This window comes from Portunus trituberculatus, chromosome 41 (assembly GCF_017591435.1).
Source record: "Portunus trituberculatus isolate SZX2019 chromosome 41, ASM1759143v1, whole genome shotgun sequence".
Classification (NCBI taxonomy): domain Eukaryota; kingdom Metazoa; phylum Arthropoda; class Malacostraca; order Decapoda; family Portunidae; genus Portunus; species Portunus trituberculatus.
In genome coordinates this window covers 24,292,626-24,307,703 of record NC_059295.1, presented here as the reverse complement: position 1 = coordinate 24,307,703, position 15,078 = coordinate 24,292,626, and the positions used below count along the sequence as shown (strand labels likewise).

General features: G+C 38.9%; 2 protein-coding genes across 4 annotated transcripts in view; both read left to right on the top strand.

Moving 5' to 3' along the window:
- LOC123516437 (GAS2-like protein pickled eggs) overlaps nt 1-7,208 on the top strand; it is a 323,999-nt gene extending 316,791 nt beyond the window's left edge. Inside the window, exons 7-9 of one of the 2 annotated variants that reach the window (XM_045275715.1) lie at nt 3,049-3,219; nt 3,501-3,676; nt 3,954-7,208. In XM_045275715.1, coding sequence (XP_045131650.1) covers nt 3,049-3,219; nt 3,501-3,676; nt 3,954-4,972 — 1,366 coding nt within the window. In that variant the 3' untranslated portion in view covers nt 4,973-7,208. Of the gene's footprint in view, nt 2,642-3,048; nt 3,220-3,500; nt 3,677-3,953 lie in introns of those variants that run through there. The other variant, XM_045275714.1, reaches the window with a different exon arrangement.
- A 1,273-nt stretch (nt 7,209-8,481) lies between these two features.
- Nucleotides 8,482-14,039, top strand: LOC123516458 (RNA-binding protein squid-like). 2 transcript variants are annotated; one of them, XM_045275761.1, is made up of 6 exons: nt 8,482-8,752; nt 11,272-11,312; nt 11,449-11,576; nt 11,777-12,230; nt 12,754-12,855; nt 13,173-14,039. In XM_045275761.1, exons 1-6 carry the CDS (start codon nt 8,583-8,585, stop codon nt 13,238-13,240), a joined length of 963 nt encoding a protein of 320 aa, XP_045131696.1. In that variant the 5' UTR covers nt 8,482-8,582; the 3' UTR covers nt 13,241-14,039. The 2 variants fall into 2 exon arrangements, with proteins under 2 accessions (XP_045131696.1, XP_045131695.1); XM_045275760.1 differs by having other exon boundaries at nt 13,162-14,039.
- The last annotated feature ends 1,039 nt before the right edge of the window (nt 14,040-15,078 follow it).

Here is a 15,078-nt window from a genome sequence, read left to right as displayed (position 1 = left end):
AAACTCAAAACACAGAAGATGAAGAAAAATATAATGACTTGCCACATATGAAAAGTATTTTACAAAGTGGAGTGCCTTTGAGTAGGAAGATATCTGCAAATCAAGACAGAACTAAAAGCCACACATATTCCTCAATACCTGTCCTGTCTCCCACCAGTATTCATAACCTGTCACCCACCAGTATTCATAACCTGTCTCCCACCAGTATTCATAACCTGTCTCCCACCAGCATCCATAAACTGTCTCCTACCAGCATCCATAACAATGAAATAATAGAAAACATAGACCAAAGATCTTTTGAGATAGAAGTAACTGAGGAAAATAACCATGGGTGTCTTCTAAATGATACCTTAGAAGACAATGAAATTATGGATATTGAGGCTAATGTCTTGAAAACTTTCAGACAGTAGTTTTCAAACTCTTGAATATTATGTGTGGTGTGCATCAGATGACATTCTTAGATAAAGTTTAAGAATGTTCTTCAGAAAAGTCTCTCCAAAAGAGTCATGATGGAAAATAGTGATGCCTTGATTGTACATTTAGTGGATAAACTACAGAGGTGTGGTGGCATGTACTGGTGTCTCCTCCTTCCAACAACCAGTTGAAGCCATGCATAAATTATTCAGCAGTGTCAATCACATTGTAAGAGAATATAAACTTTGGAATTGCCTACTATTAAAACTTTTGTACAGTGAATATGAAGTTATTGCTACATCAACAAATACTGTTGAATTTTAGTTGTCTAGTTATGCTTCATCATGAAACTACAATATACTTTGGCAAAAATCAAGTTATACATACATATGTACATATACTATGACATCATGAGCTGCTGAAATACTACATAGGTAAAATATTATATGCTTAATCTTATTGTTGCAAGTCATTAAAATGTCACACTCAGCTGTCTGTTTAGTAAATGCTTCCACTTTTATCAAGACACAGTGTGACTAAAAGGATTTTCCTTTGGGAATACTGATAATGCTTCTATCAAGCAAACATACCCAGCAAATGGAGAAGCGCAAGATTTTGGAAACTAATCAATTAGAAAATGAAAACTGTTATGTTGATTATGATGTGATATGTTAACCAAAGAAGCAACCGCTGATCACATTCAGTGTGGCAACAGAACAAGACCAGAAACTTACGAACGTGATACTTAAGAAGTCAGTCAGCACAACACCTAAGGCAGGACACATCAACCCTCAGGACAAGACAGTGTTGCACAGTTCACATGGAAAAATAAATAGACCTTTCCCAGCTTCTAATAGAAAGGAGGCAGAGCCATAATCCATATGGCATTACTGCTGATGTAGAGCCTCTCTTACAAGAAGGAAGTAATTAATTTAGGCGTGCTACAGGACGACTCCCAGGTTAGAGGATAGTGTTGTCTCCTGATGGAATGTTATCAAAACTTTACCTGATAGTTGAATGTGAATGATTTTGACCACATCTTTTTGTATAATGATCAATTCACATTTTGTATTGCAAGTTTCTGATATGATTTGCATCATTTGGTGATTATGGTGCTTCTTATTCTGGAAATTCCTGTAGTCATGTGGCAGATCAATTTTATTTTATAATACTCGGAAGATTAAGCTTAATTATCACTGTGGAATGTGGCTTTGGTTTTATAAGTGAATAGAAGTGCAGTTATCCACCTGCTGATACACTTTTTGTGCCCATTTGATCTCACAGCTACCAGTTTCTGAATCTCTCAGTAGGTGGGTGGCTATAGTTTTGTGCTTCTTTTGGTCACCTGATTATGGCGCTCTGATTGATCATGAAACCTACAACAGAACTTAATGCAACTGAAAGCAAATCATTATGTTAGTTCACACATATTGTAGTGTCCCCACCTATTCATGACACTGACAAAGCATTGCAGATTACTGTTGTTCACATAACACCACTGTGGGTTTTATCATCATGTGGACCTCCTTAGAAGTGGAATGTTACCAAGACCTTGCACACATGTAGCCCTTGAATTAGTTTTATAATTTGCTTGACCTTGCTTTTTTTTTTTTTTTAAGTAATTCCTTCCCTTAAACCAAATACTAAGTGATGAAGATAAGTGTCCTCCTGGAATATGCAATAAACACACTTGAGTAAATTGTTTAATTGATGCAAGCAAATACAATATCATTATATCAGTTACACTTCAATAGCATTAACTTTCATGTGAACATAACAAACTATTAGTATCAGAAACATGATTGATCTCATAGATATTCCTTATTTACGTTTGTGATTCAGAGCACAGTAAATTCTTTGTGTATGTTAATACCTCACAGTTTTCCATCATGTTGTGCTGTTGGTTTTAAGAAGTGGGTTTGATAAGATAACTATAATCATGCCACAGTATGTGATTCTGTTAATCTTAAAGTTTGGGTGAAGTCTAATAAGGAATTCAATGTGGCTGCCACAAAATCTTCAATATAAAACTGTTTTCCTTGACTAACATCTCCTTTGTAGAGAAATAAGATAATAATTTTGTACGTCTTGACCCAGCTAGGTTTCCAATTAAGCTGTGAATGTAAATGTCTTTGTACTATGTGATGTGATAGCCATGGTAATCAGACCATCTCCTGCCCACTTTTGTGTTTCTTGTGTGTGTGTGTGTGTGTGTGTGTGTGTGTGTGTGTGTGTGTGTGTATGTGTGTGTGTGTGTGTGTGTGTGTGTGTTTGTGTTCATTGTTTTGTTAAGTCTGACATGTGCCTTACCATTTGATTTGCTCGTTAATGTATGGATAAAGCCTTTTACTGCAATAGATTTCCTATTACTTCCTGAACTCTTAGAAATATGTCTGACTTCATATCATGATAGTATTGATTTAATTTCAACTTTAGTGTTGAGTATACCGAGTTATTTTATGTACTCATTTTTTTACAGTAGTTTTTTTTATTTGTATTCAAAGATTTGAAGAGTATCATCTCATTTTAGGTGCCAAGAAGAGATGCTTTGAACTTCCCTCTTGATAAAAGTCCAGATTTTTTGTGTATATTTGCACAGCATAACAAACACTGCACTCTCTGCTTGCCCCATAGATGCGAGGAGGGCCAGCACCCATCCTCCCCCTCCCCAAGGCGCCGGTCTAGTGTTGGGACGCGTGGTGGAGTGAGACGTGACTCCCTGGATGGCCGGTCATCTCTGCGACAGCGTTCACAGTCCCCTGCCAGTCAGGACCCAAGTGGCATCTCTCGCCTGTCTCCTGGAAAGTGAGTGCAAACATTATACTGTTGAAAGTTTGTTGTCATTATTGGATTTATAGGAGTAGAATCCATTGAATCACACAACTCTTCAGTATTGGTTCACTGTTCCTAAAGGTGTTAATACTATACATATTAAAAAAAAAATTAAATTACTGCATAAATATTTACACAAGTTTCAAATAATAAAGTTTTGTTAAAACCTGATGTTTTCCCTGGAACCATATTGGCAAGTAGTTTTTTGTGCTTGGTGTTCATTAGCATTTTATTGATGTGTACATATTGTTTAGATTCCACCACGGAAAGCCCAGCCTACGGGATGAGCATACCAGCTGGCGAGATGATTCCTCTGAAGTGAGTGACGAGGGCTATAAGAGCCAGGGCAACACTGCCTGCCACTCCCTGCCCAGAAGCCGCAAGCCAACCATCAGGAAGAGCCTTGAGATGGACACTATTGACATGCTAGGTGTGTTACTTAGAGGAGCCTTTGTTATGTGGAAAACTGCCATGACAATGCATATAAAATTTGAATGTTAAGTTGATATAGGTTTATTAAGGGATTTCTGATTTCTAATATCTGATACAGTCAGATATTAGATAATGCTTTATGATGGAGGGAACCCACACCATGTATATATAAATCTACTATCATTAGTGTGAATTGTATTACACTTCAGACTTTTTGTCGGTGCTTCTTGAATGCAGTCAGGTTCAAAACATTAATGTATATTTTTTCACTTCAGAGCGCCCTGAGTCATCTATGACCCAGATGTCTTCAGAAGGCTCCTCCATGTCCACAGAGGATTCGGTCAACACACCACCACGCTCCCCAACCAGTGCCTCCACCAATCCCCCTCACTACCCACTCTCAGATGCCACCAACACCTGGTCGCCTCCACAGACCAAGCACACTCCCAGTAGTGTTCCCAAATCAAAGCTCCCCTATGCAGATCCCATGAAAGGTCCCTTCATGGGCAGCAAAAAATCTAAGAAGACTTCTCTTCCCGAGGATACATCTCCTGCAAAACCAGCATGGAATTCTGGTCCTGGCCTCAGGCGTAATAGTGAAGACCGGGGAAGCAGAATGATCAGTCGTAGTCGGAGTGCAACGAGTGAAGGAGGTCTCAAGATGCTGGGTCGAGAGTCTCCGACCCGTCAGTCCACAAGGCCTTCATCTCGGCGGCCCTCTGTGTCTGGTGCATCCCAAGGTAAAAACACCTGGAATGGCAGAGCATCACGAGAGCGGCCAAGTCTCACGGCAGACACATACAAGCCGCCGACCACTCCTCGCACTGTTCGTTCAGCATCAGCATCTCCAGCCACAACACGAAGGCACATTGGGCACTCTGCTCCTGTCACTCCTCTAAACCGATCTCCAAAGCGTTCAGCTCCGGGCTCCTCCCTGACCTCACCAGTCAACAGTGGGCCTGTACTGAAGCAGCTGGCAGACCTTGAGGCAGATGAGAACACGCTCTTGTGTATCAAAGATATTTATAATTCACTCAGGGCCAAGGTGTCAGAGAGCTTAGCAGCGGAGGGCAAGTCTCTGCCTCCAGAGCTTGACCAGGACTACACTAGCTCGTGGATTAGTGCTCATGTGCCTGGCAATCAAAGCCAAAGTGTAAGCCCTAAGCTTCCTGTAAATTATGGTACTTCCACTGTTAGTCCAAGTAGTTCTCATAAAGTCACCCCAAGGAAGGCTGGAGTGGGATCACGCATTCCTGCACCAACTTTTTTCATGGCTCGACAGACAGAGATATAGCATTGCATCAAGAAAAGCTAAGATTGTGGAGCTGGCATAGTGAATGCAATCTCATACCTGCAGATATAGGAATATATATATATTTGATTGGTGTGTAATGAGAAGACAATGAAATAGATCCAGACTGTTCATACAATGGTACATAGGTGTAAATATTATGTGCATACGTACATTATCTTGCAGGTAGGTAATCACCATTGCCACAAACACAATGTTGCTAGAACAATACCTACTCAATGTGCCTCTGTAACCACACTAACATGAATGGTGCTCCTTACCTAACATGTGATATGTTGCAATTTATATTTCTGATTTTATAAAAGTGAGTACATTCCGATATTTTTCAATATTTTATATCGGTTGTGTCATAACACAAATACTAGTCGATTGTAGAATAGAAGAAAATTGAATTTATCAGAATATAAGAAAATGTTTTCATTGAATTTGATATTAATGTTGATGCATTTAAGTACAATGGTATAAAGCTTTACAGCCTTGTTTAGCCTTGAATTGTGATGAGCTTCAGCAGGACAGACTCATAAATGTTTCTTCTAGGGAGGCTTGTGTTCCTGTCAAGTTGGAACCTCATCGCAAGTGAAATGAAATTCACATTGAACTGCATACTATTTTAATTTCATATGATTGGATATTTCCATTGTTTAGCTGCACTGTTATTAGTACAGTAGATATATTTCAGTATGCCTTTTTACTCATGAAGAGAATTTATTTACTGGATGAGTTGTTATAAGTGTTTATTGTAAACACTGAAGAAAAGAGTGCTGAAGAGCACTCTCAAAACTGATGTTCACAGTAGCCAGGAAAACTTAAAAGTATGCATAGCAAGAAAGTTTATGAATATCATTTTGGTAATGCTTATTGGTTATTGGCCTATGTGAAAAATTAATTTGTTGAATAAATTAATTATAAAGATAAAAAATGAATATGCATATGTTTGTATATGTATGTAAAGAAAAAAAAGTAGAATGCAAAAGCGGGCATTTTGTAACAAGCTATTGTTTAAGTGTAACTGATGTATAATTACACTCCTGTAATTTTTCTAAGTTTTATCATCGTGCTTTTATGATAATGACAATTATGTTTATGACAATTGATTACTCAGATCTCCATTAACTTGTTAATCTATATGATTAGAAAAGGAGAGAGAGGAAGAGAGACTTACATTTTAATGTTGCAATATTTTTGGATGCGAGCAGTGCAAAGCAGAGGATTTCCTGGTATTTAAACATGCTTTATTCACTCACATTCACTTACACATGTATATGATAAAAATCCTGTTGGTCTGACATACTTTGAGGAGGGAAAGAGTCATAGTGTTGTGTCATAAGCAGTTGTGTATATTATGCCCTGGCATTTTTTTTACACATATCTCCAGCCAGATCACATAATCATGTGTATCAGTAGAAGTCAGGCAGTATCTAACTGACAGAGATATAACACCTCTTACCCTTATAATGTTAGAAAGGATATTTATATTTCTTCCACTACTAGATAGTGCACTAGGAACCAGAGAAAAAGAAAAGTAATGTTTTTAGTTGATTTTGATTACATGGAGACATGACTTAGTTATTAGAGTTTCCCCACATGCATGGTTATTGTAAATAGTATATGCCTCTGTCTCTCTCTCTCTGCTGTGATCTGAGGTGCATGGCTCTTGACCTGGAAGTTCTGTTTGCATCCACAACCATCATATTACTCTTGTTATTGTAACCTTCATTAGCTGGCTCCTTTTTTATTAGAAGACGTTATAATATATGGAAAATGAAGGTTGTCTTCTATTTTTAAGTTTATATTCTCATATTAATGTCAAGAATGAAGTAGTTTGTGCAAATAAAATGCTAGATAATTTACTAAAAGAGGCAACAGATCAACTTTATGCATACAGGGTAATACCTTTAGTAAAAGGTGCCTCCAGGTTTGATTACAAGACAAGTAAAGCTTGAATGCATCATGTTAGAGCTGTCCTCCATCCATAAGGTGCTGTTCTGTCCTGACTGACTGTAGTCATGAGCAGTGTGGTGGCTGAGGGAGAAGGCAAGAGTGTGCTTCATGTGTATTGCTCACACAGCTAGTGACTTTTGTTGGGCACTTGGGCACCTCATGTTGTGTATACTAGCAGGATAGAATACTGTAAATCTTATACTTTATATGTTCTGTTTCATGCACTATGATAATAATAACAATAATAATAGTTGATACAATGGATTATATATATATATATATATATATATATATATATATATATATATATATATGAACATATATATATATATATATATATATATATATATATATATATATATATATATATATATATATATATATATATATATATATATATATATATATATATATATATATATATATATATATATATATATACACCACTCCGAATTACATAATGAAAAATACAGGTACGGTATATCTATTAATTCTATTCACATACTTCCATCTTCTCACATAAATAACAAATAGTGGACAGTAAACAGGTTGATGTATCTGTAAAAGAAACATGCAGCCAATTCCTTACAGCTGTAGGTATGTATTTGGTGTACTCTACTGGTCACACACAGTACCTGTGCAATAAAAAGGTGACATTCCCAAGAACATATCTTGGTTTTTGGAGCGACTAAATTTTTTTTTTTTTTTATCTGAAATAAACAAAATAACGTGGGTTACACAAAGATTGAATTACATATCCATGAAAGCTTATATATATATATATATATATATATATATATATATATATATATATATATATATATATATATATATATATATATATATATATATATATACACACACACACACACACACATATATATATATATATATATATATATATATATATATATATATATATATATATATATATATATATATATATATTATAAAGATAAAATCATGCATTAGAAGAAGTAAAAACCACGCTTATATACTGTATATAGAGATAAGTTGATTATGCATATTGAATGTGTTCTCGTGGTAAGTGGTAGGTAAACGGTGTGCCTGTAAATCTACCAAACATTTTGCATACAGAAAATGCAATTCTCAGAGCTCTCATCATTTAAAGCAACAATCTTACGCAATGGAGCAAAGTAACTTAGTGTATCCTGACGAGTTATTTATAAATGAAACCGCCAGACAATACAGACAGCATCCGTGACCTACGGTGCGGAATGAACCGCTACTATTACAGAAAGGAGCTGGGGAATGACAAGGACATCAAATGCGTTTATTTTCTAAATAATTAATGTAAGTGTGACATTTGAAACTGACTGTAAGTTGTATTTGTTTCTCAAGCTACCCTACACCAATCAATAATCTTTGCAAGGACGCCAAGAGCGTCCATCTTCGCGCAGGCGCATGCCGCTCTTTTGAAAGGCTGGCTGTGATTGGCCAGGGTGGCTTGCCGCGATGTGCGGCGGCCTGGCGTTGGCCCGCCGCCCGAGGCCAAGGCTCGGGATTGGCTGGGTGGCTCGGATCCCGCCACCGCCGCCGCCGCTCTCCCACTCCTCCGGCCGCCCCGCACCAAGCACCACTCCACGCCCGTCCTGTTCCTCTTAGGCCGCCCATTACCACAAATATCCCAATGGCAGACCAGGAGATGGAACAGCAGGACTTCACCGAGGATTACAGCGGTGGGGACTTCCAGGAGAATGGCGCAGGAGTGACGGAGAACCAGGAGCAGGGCGGCGAAAGCCACAGCAACGCGGTGCAGGACAGTGGCGCCGCCGACGCTCCCGGCCGGGATGACGATAGGTATGGCGGCGGGACGCGTCTTGCCTCATGATAGGTCCTGTTGTCGTTGTAGGTGCGGGGGAACAAAAGTGTTAATCAGAATTTTCACAGCAGAGGTTACAGTGCAGTAGAGTAAGTAAGGAGCTTTGTTGTGAGTAGCGCGACGCAGCAGCTCCAGTTCCCGCCCACGCCGGTCAAGCGCAGTCTCCGCCTCTGCTTGTTGCTCCCTTAATCTAGTTAACTTTTTGTCTGATTCTGTAACCTATTTACATACTTAATTCACAAAGGAAATGCGTTTTCCGTTGTCGAATTTCGAATTAATTATGGGCTAGCATGGGCAGGACTTCACTTGACGTTCATTGATTTTTCAGTATTTTAGAGTATTTTTTAAGATTTTAATATCCAATACGCAAGAAGTCGGTCGCTTCTGTAGTAGATAACAGTCGCATCCTACATGCTAGCCTAGTTTCAGATCTTAGTAACTGGTTGTGGGGTGTTAACACCTTGCTGTATGTAACATAGTACCTCTTCCATCAAACGTTGTAAGTCTGATCAGTCTTGGTTTGGGGCAAAAGTTTTGCATGAACCCTCTGCCTGCGACCCCACATTAACTAGGCGACTATGCTTACTGTGTCCTGCCCCGCAGCAGCGGCGCGCGGCCCCCGCCGGCGTACTGTAGTCCCCTGCCCCCCTGTGCTCTGCTCGGGTGGTCTTGACGCGAAGGGTGACTAAAAAGTGTGACCACCAAACTCAGGATTAGCGAAGTTTTGCAGAATGTAGTCCAATGTGTTTTGGTGTGCGTGTGTGTGTGTTTGCTGTACAGTGTAGGTCAATTATCTTCGGAATGTATATCTAAATCCACCAATTGTGGTCACCATGGCCTCCATATAAAGAAGTGTTGAACACTAACAATTCTGTTCAAACCTTTCTTGTGACTGCTCATGTGTTTTGTACATTTAGAACAACTACGAGGAGGAAGCATGTGAAGTTGCCTTACCAGCTCAGCCTTACACCAGTAATGTTATTACATAATTGCCTTAAAAAGCCAACTTTTTGGATGGCAAACAATTTATTATCTCTCTCTCTCTCTCTCTCTCTCTCTCTCTCTCTCTCTCTCTCTCTCTCTCTCTCTCTCTCTCTCTCTCTCAAGTTTGAAATTTAGAATGAAACTACTTGAGAGTGTAATCTTGATAAATAAATGAGTAATGCCTTGTTGATGGCAAGCAGTGGCCCTTCAAGGGTTGCTGTAATTCGAGGGAAATGAATTCATTTGAAAAATTATAAGTGAACAGATTTGAATTCTGCATCACTCAATCACTTTTTTTCTCAATAGCAAAAGATTTGATTATTGTACTTCAAGAAAACAAAAACAACAAAATAAATATAGGTCTAAACAGTCAGCCTGTGTGTGTGTATAGGCTGCTGGGATGCTGTAAGGATCACACTTCACTTGCTGTTGCTCCTTTGTGGCTTGGTTTAATTATTTTGAGTGGAAATATATCAAAATTTTAGTAGTTGATTCAATGAACATTCCTTAGCTTTTTTTTTTGTACATATTAAAATTACTGTTGCTATGTATGCACAAGGAAAAATTTCTGCAAAACTTGCTGATTCTGATGTTGGTTATTTGTTATGTGAATTTTAAATTCAATAGTCAAAAGTAAATTATTTTTTGGTAAGTAGAGGAATTGATCACACTTAAAAATCTGCTGAAATCATGTTTTGATTCTGGGACAGTAACTACAGTAAGTAAAGTTTCTTGCAAAATTATTAACTGGGGACCAGGATTTTAATTTGCAGTTTTGATTGCTTTTGTATTGAGTTTGTAGCTCCATGAAGTTTTAGAGTACATGGGAGTCAAGGGTGGTGTGCTGATGTCTTGCTGTGTTGATCACTTCCCCTGCATTTTGAATGTCTTGCCTCAAAGCTGTCCTGTTGCTGCCATCATGAAGGTGTAACGTAACTGAAGCAGACATCAGTGGGCATCTTGCTCCAGCTGTGTGTTCTTCTTGCCCAATGGTAACGTAACGTCTCTAGGGAAGGTTCATGTGGCCAATCTCCATGGACTAATGGAGGCTCCTCTTTCCTCTAGGTGGCCGCTACTTCGGGAAGAATGTTGCCCACTTGTAGCGCATCGCATCGTCACCAGGGTATTTATCTTGTTCACCTTATGGTCCAACTTTACACACACGGTTTACCTTTCCATTTATGGTCAACTTGAGAAGCAATGGTCATCAGAGTGGTTCTTGCTGTAATGTTCTTTGCAGCATTGGCACTTTAATACCCTTCATCAGTTTTTCCCCCCTAACTTTTTTGTTGTGTTGCCCAGACATTTCAGAGTTAATGTATATAGCAGACTGGGCAGTTGAATTTATTGTCAACTTGCTTGTCGTGCTGGAGTGGGTTAATGATTTTGAATTGCTGCCACCTAACTAGAAGCCGTAATCCAACCTAAAGGTAAAGTACTACATCCACACGATAAGCACTCCTGCAGTAACCCTTCCACGAACGCTGTGAATAACGCTTGCTTTCTATTTCAGAAAACTTTTTGTTGGTGGCCTGAGCTGGGAAACCACAGAAAGTAAGTGTTGGTCTTTGTAGTGCTCGGTTGTTATAATCTGAAAATCTTGATGCTGTTTAGAATAAGTTTGAAATTGAAATATTAGTTGTAAAAAATATATGAATTATTAACTCAACTATTTATTTCTTGTTTACAGAGGAACTCCGTGAACATTTCAGCAAGTATGGTGATATTGAGAGCATCAATGTCAAAACAGATCCCAACACAGGCCGGTCCAGAGGATTTGCCTTCATTGTATTCAGTTTAGGAGAGGCGGTAGACAAGGTAGGTTGATTTTTGTATAGTTTAATGAGATAATACCTTATTCACCCTTGCTTTATTAATGAGTGTAGGCAGTCAGATCATATTATGAATGATTTATTGACCTGTACTTTATTAATGAGTATAGGCAGCAACATCTTCAAAGCTCTTTAAAATATCCATGATCATTTAGCTGAACTATTGACAAAATTTTATATCTTCAGGTTATTGAAGCTGGTGACCACGTCATAAATGGCAAGAAGGTGGATCCAAAGAAAGCCAAGGCTCGCCATGGAAAGATCTTTGTTGGTGGCCTCAAACCTGAGCTCTCTGATGATGATATTAAAAAATTCTTTGGGACGTTTGGTAACATCATTGAGGTAGAGATGCCATTTGACAAGCAAAAGAACCAGAGGAAAGGTTTCTGCTTCATCACCTTTGATCAGGAGGCTGTTGTGACAGATCTCTTGAAGACCCCCAAACAGAACATCAATGGACACGAAGTAGATGTGAAGAAGGCGACGCCCAAGCCAGACTCCATGATGAGGGGTGGCATGCGGGGCGGCATGAGAGGCCGGGGAGGCATGAGGGGGCGGGGCAGAGGATGGGGACATGGCTGGAACCAGGGAGGTTATGGAGGCTACAATCAAGGGGGTTATGGGGGCTATGGGGGATATGGTGAGTAGTGAGTGTCTGGCAGCACTTTGCTCTCCAGGCTAACTGTGTTGTCTGCTCGGGAATCATGTCAAATATTAACCTATCATGACTTCATTGTGCATTTGATTTCAACTCATGACAGTGTTGGCAATTCAATTTCTGATTATTATTGTTATCCATTCCACTAGACTACATTTTGTCCATACTGTCATTGGTTGCTTGTGAATGTATGGTATTCAGTTTTACTTTCTCTCTCTCTCTCTCTCTCTCTCTCTCTCTCTCTCTCTCTCTCTCTCTCTCTCTCTCTCTCTCTCTCTCTCTCTCTCTCTCTCTAGCCATAACCTCACCACTAAAGCACTGCAAATTGTGCTACAGGGCTTGCATTTATATTTATATATATATATATATATATATATATATATATATATATATATATATATATATATATATAATATATATATATAACTAAACTGAAATGGTAGAATATTTTGTAACAATTTTGTTATCTAAAGACACTTACTGATAGTCAAATTGTCCATTTCAGGGGGGTATGACTATGGCGGTTATGGGGGTTACAGTGGCTACGGTGACTATGGCTATGGGGGTTATGGCTATAATGACTACTCTTATGGATCAGGCAACTATGGTAAGCATCAGGCTTGTGACTGTGTTATGCATGACCATACTATAATTACAAAATCATTTGCATGATATAAATGATGTGTTAATATGTTTTCATGTCATTTTGTTGATTATTGTTCTTGATTTAAAAATTGTTGAATTTGATCCCCTTGCATGTAGACCCAGTTAGTTGTTTAGCTAGTATTTGATGGGCCAAGAGCATTGAGTTGTTGAAAACTTCAGAATTTCATCATATCCAGTAAAGTAACATGCTGGGGTCAAACCTGTACTTTTAGTTGTTCACCGAGACTCATTATTTATGGCATTGTTGGCTATTACCAGGCGGGCAAGGGTACGGCGGGGGGAAGAGCCAACACGGTCGGCAGCAGGCGCGGCACCAGCCGTACTGATTGGCGCGAGCAAGGGCACAACTACACCACCAACTGGGATAATGGAGACACATACTAGCACCCTCACTCCCCCAGTCTTCAACTGGTCTGACAGCGTGGTACCAACCGTTGCTGACAAAAACAAGACAAAACTGAAATTGACTGGCATGCTGGACCAGATTGAAGATTTTTGTAGACAATGGAATACTGAGCCAGTCTTGCAGCACGGCAAACTTCCCAGGAACCGAAGGCTTTGTTCTGCCGGAATGAATTTATCCTGGGCTCTAGATGGCCACAGGGTTGTTCCAGCGGGTCATGGAGCCTTCATCGTTATAGATGCGTTGGCTTTTTATGTGGGACTGGTGTGACCTAGTGTGTGTGCCTACTGTGGTGGAGATCACAAATTAGTATTGTGAACTTTTTTTCTGTGGCTTACAGGCAGTTCCCTTCGGAGGGTATAAATCTGTCAAAGTATTGAAACCAGAACTACCCTAAGGTTTTATTTAGTCATTCTCGGAATAAGTTTCAATTTTTATCGAACACATGGCAGCCTGCCTCCTAAATTTTCAGAGACTCTGGAAATTATGAAATTTGTATTATTTTTTGTACTGATAACCAATACACATAGTAGGTATATCAGGTGTTTCTTTCCACCCAAGTTTGACTAGTGTGTGAGGAAGGAGCATCAGAGTCGTGTTGCTGTTATACTTGTCAGATGTACAAAATGAATTACTTTAGTCAGGTAACTAATACGTGCACTGTTACGAGTATTTAGTATATTTTGGAACCCCTTCCAGTATTAATAAACTGTCAATTTTGACCTGTTATTACTCCTTTGCCTGACAACAATCTGGATGAATATGAGGTTACTTAAGAGCCTGTTTCCTGCAGGATCTCATGGGTTACTTTAGTTACTTTGTTCCTGATTACTTTATTTTATTTTTTTTATTTTATTTTATTTTTGTGGGGAGGGTGGAAGGTGACAAGAAACGCCTTTCCTTGCTTGACAAGGTGGACGGTCTTTTACAGCAAAGGGATTGCAATGAAGGTGTTCTATTGAAGTAATAAGATGCAAGCGTTTGGATGACAAGATTTTAGTATAGGACCAGGGGACCTATGTCATGTTTGCCTGGGGACAATGTGAAGTTTCGTTAATGCGGGAAACGCCCTTTTTGCTGACGGGCTGCAGTGTTTGGGGTTTTAGCGCCACAACATTGCACCCAAATATACGCGGGGTTATTGCCCCCTGGTTAGGACTAAGTGACGCCACAGGGAAAACCCAAAGGGATTAGTTCATTACACTTGGGTAGCTTGTATGAATAAACGTACTAAACTTATTTAATTGTTCATTAAATACTAGAGAAGATTAGATAACAGGTTTATCTCAGATAATACTGCTTACTCTACAAAATGAAAACCTCACTCGTATTGTTCTTTATTTGAAGTTACCATTGCAGATATGTGAGAGGAGTTATTAAAAGGTATTATTTTGTATGTATGTAGTAATGAAGAGGTATATATAGCTAACAATATTACATAGTGGCTTAAAGTGTGTCGGTAGTGTTGGCAATAGTGCCGGCGGGGAAGGCAAGGCATCTCGAGTGTTGCCAGAACACCCAAAATATCATACCTCTATCAAATAATTATCATGACTCTCGTTATATATGGTCATAATAATTTTCACCAGAGATAAATTAATTTTTACGGTATCATTTAGTGTGATATCCTTTCGCTAATTTTCATCTTTTCATTCATTGATCATCTGCAAATCCCAAGATACATTTAATCAACTCACTCTTTTCTCCATAATGCAACCAATGAATTACTGAGAGCACTGATAACTAAGTAACACATACACA

Coding starts and splice junctions, on each gene's coding strand:
- LOC123516458 (XM_045275760.1), top strand. CDS start 8,583: ATGGCAGACCAGGAGATGGAACAGCAGGACTTCACCGAGGATTACAGC. Junction 12,231..12,753: donor TGGGGGCTATGGGGGATATG/GTGAGTAGTGAG, acceptor TGTCCATTTCAG/GGGGGTATGACTATGGCGGT. Junction 12,856..13,161: donor TTATGGATCAGGCAACTATG/GTAAGCATCAGG, acceptor ATGGCATTGTTG/GCTATTACCAGGCGGGCAAG.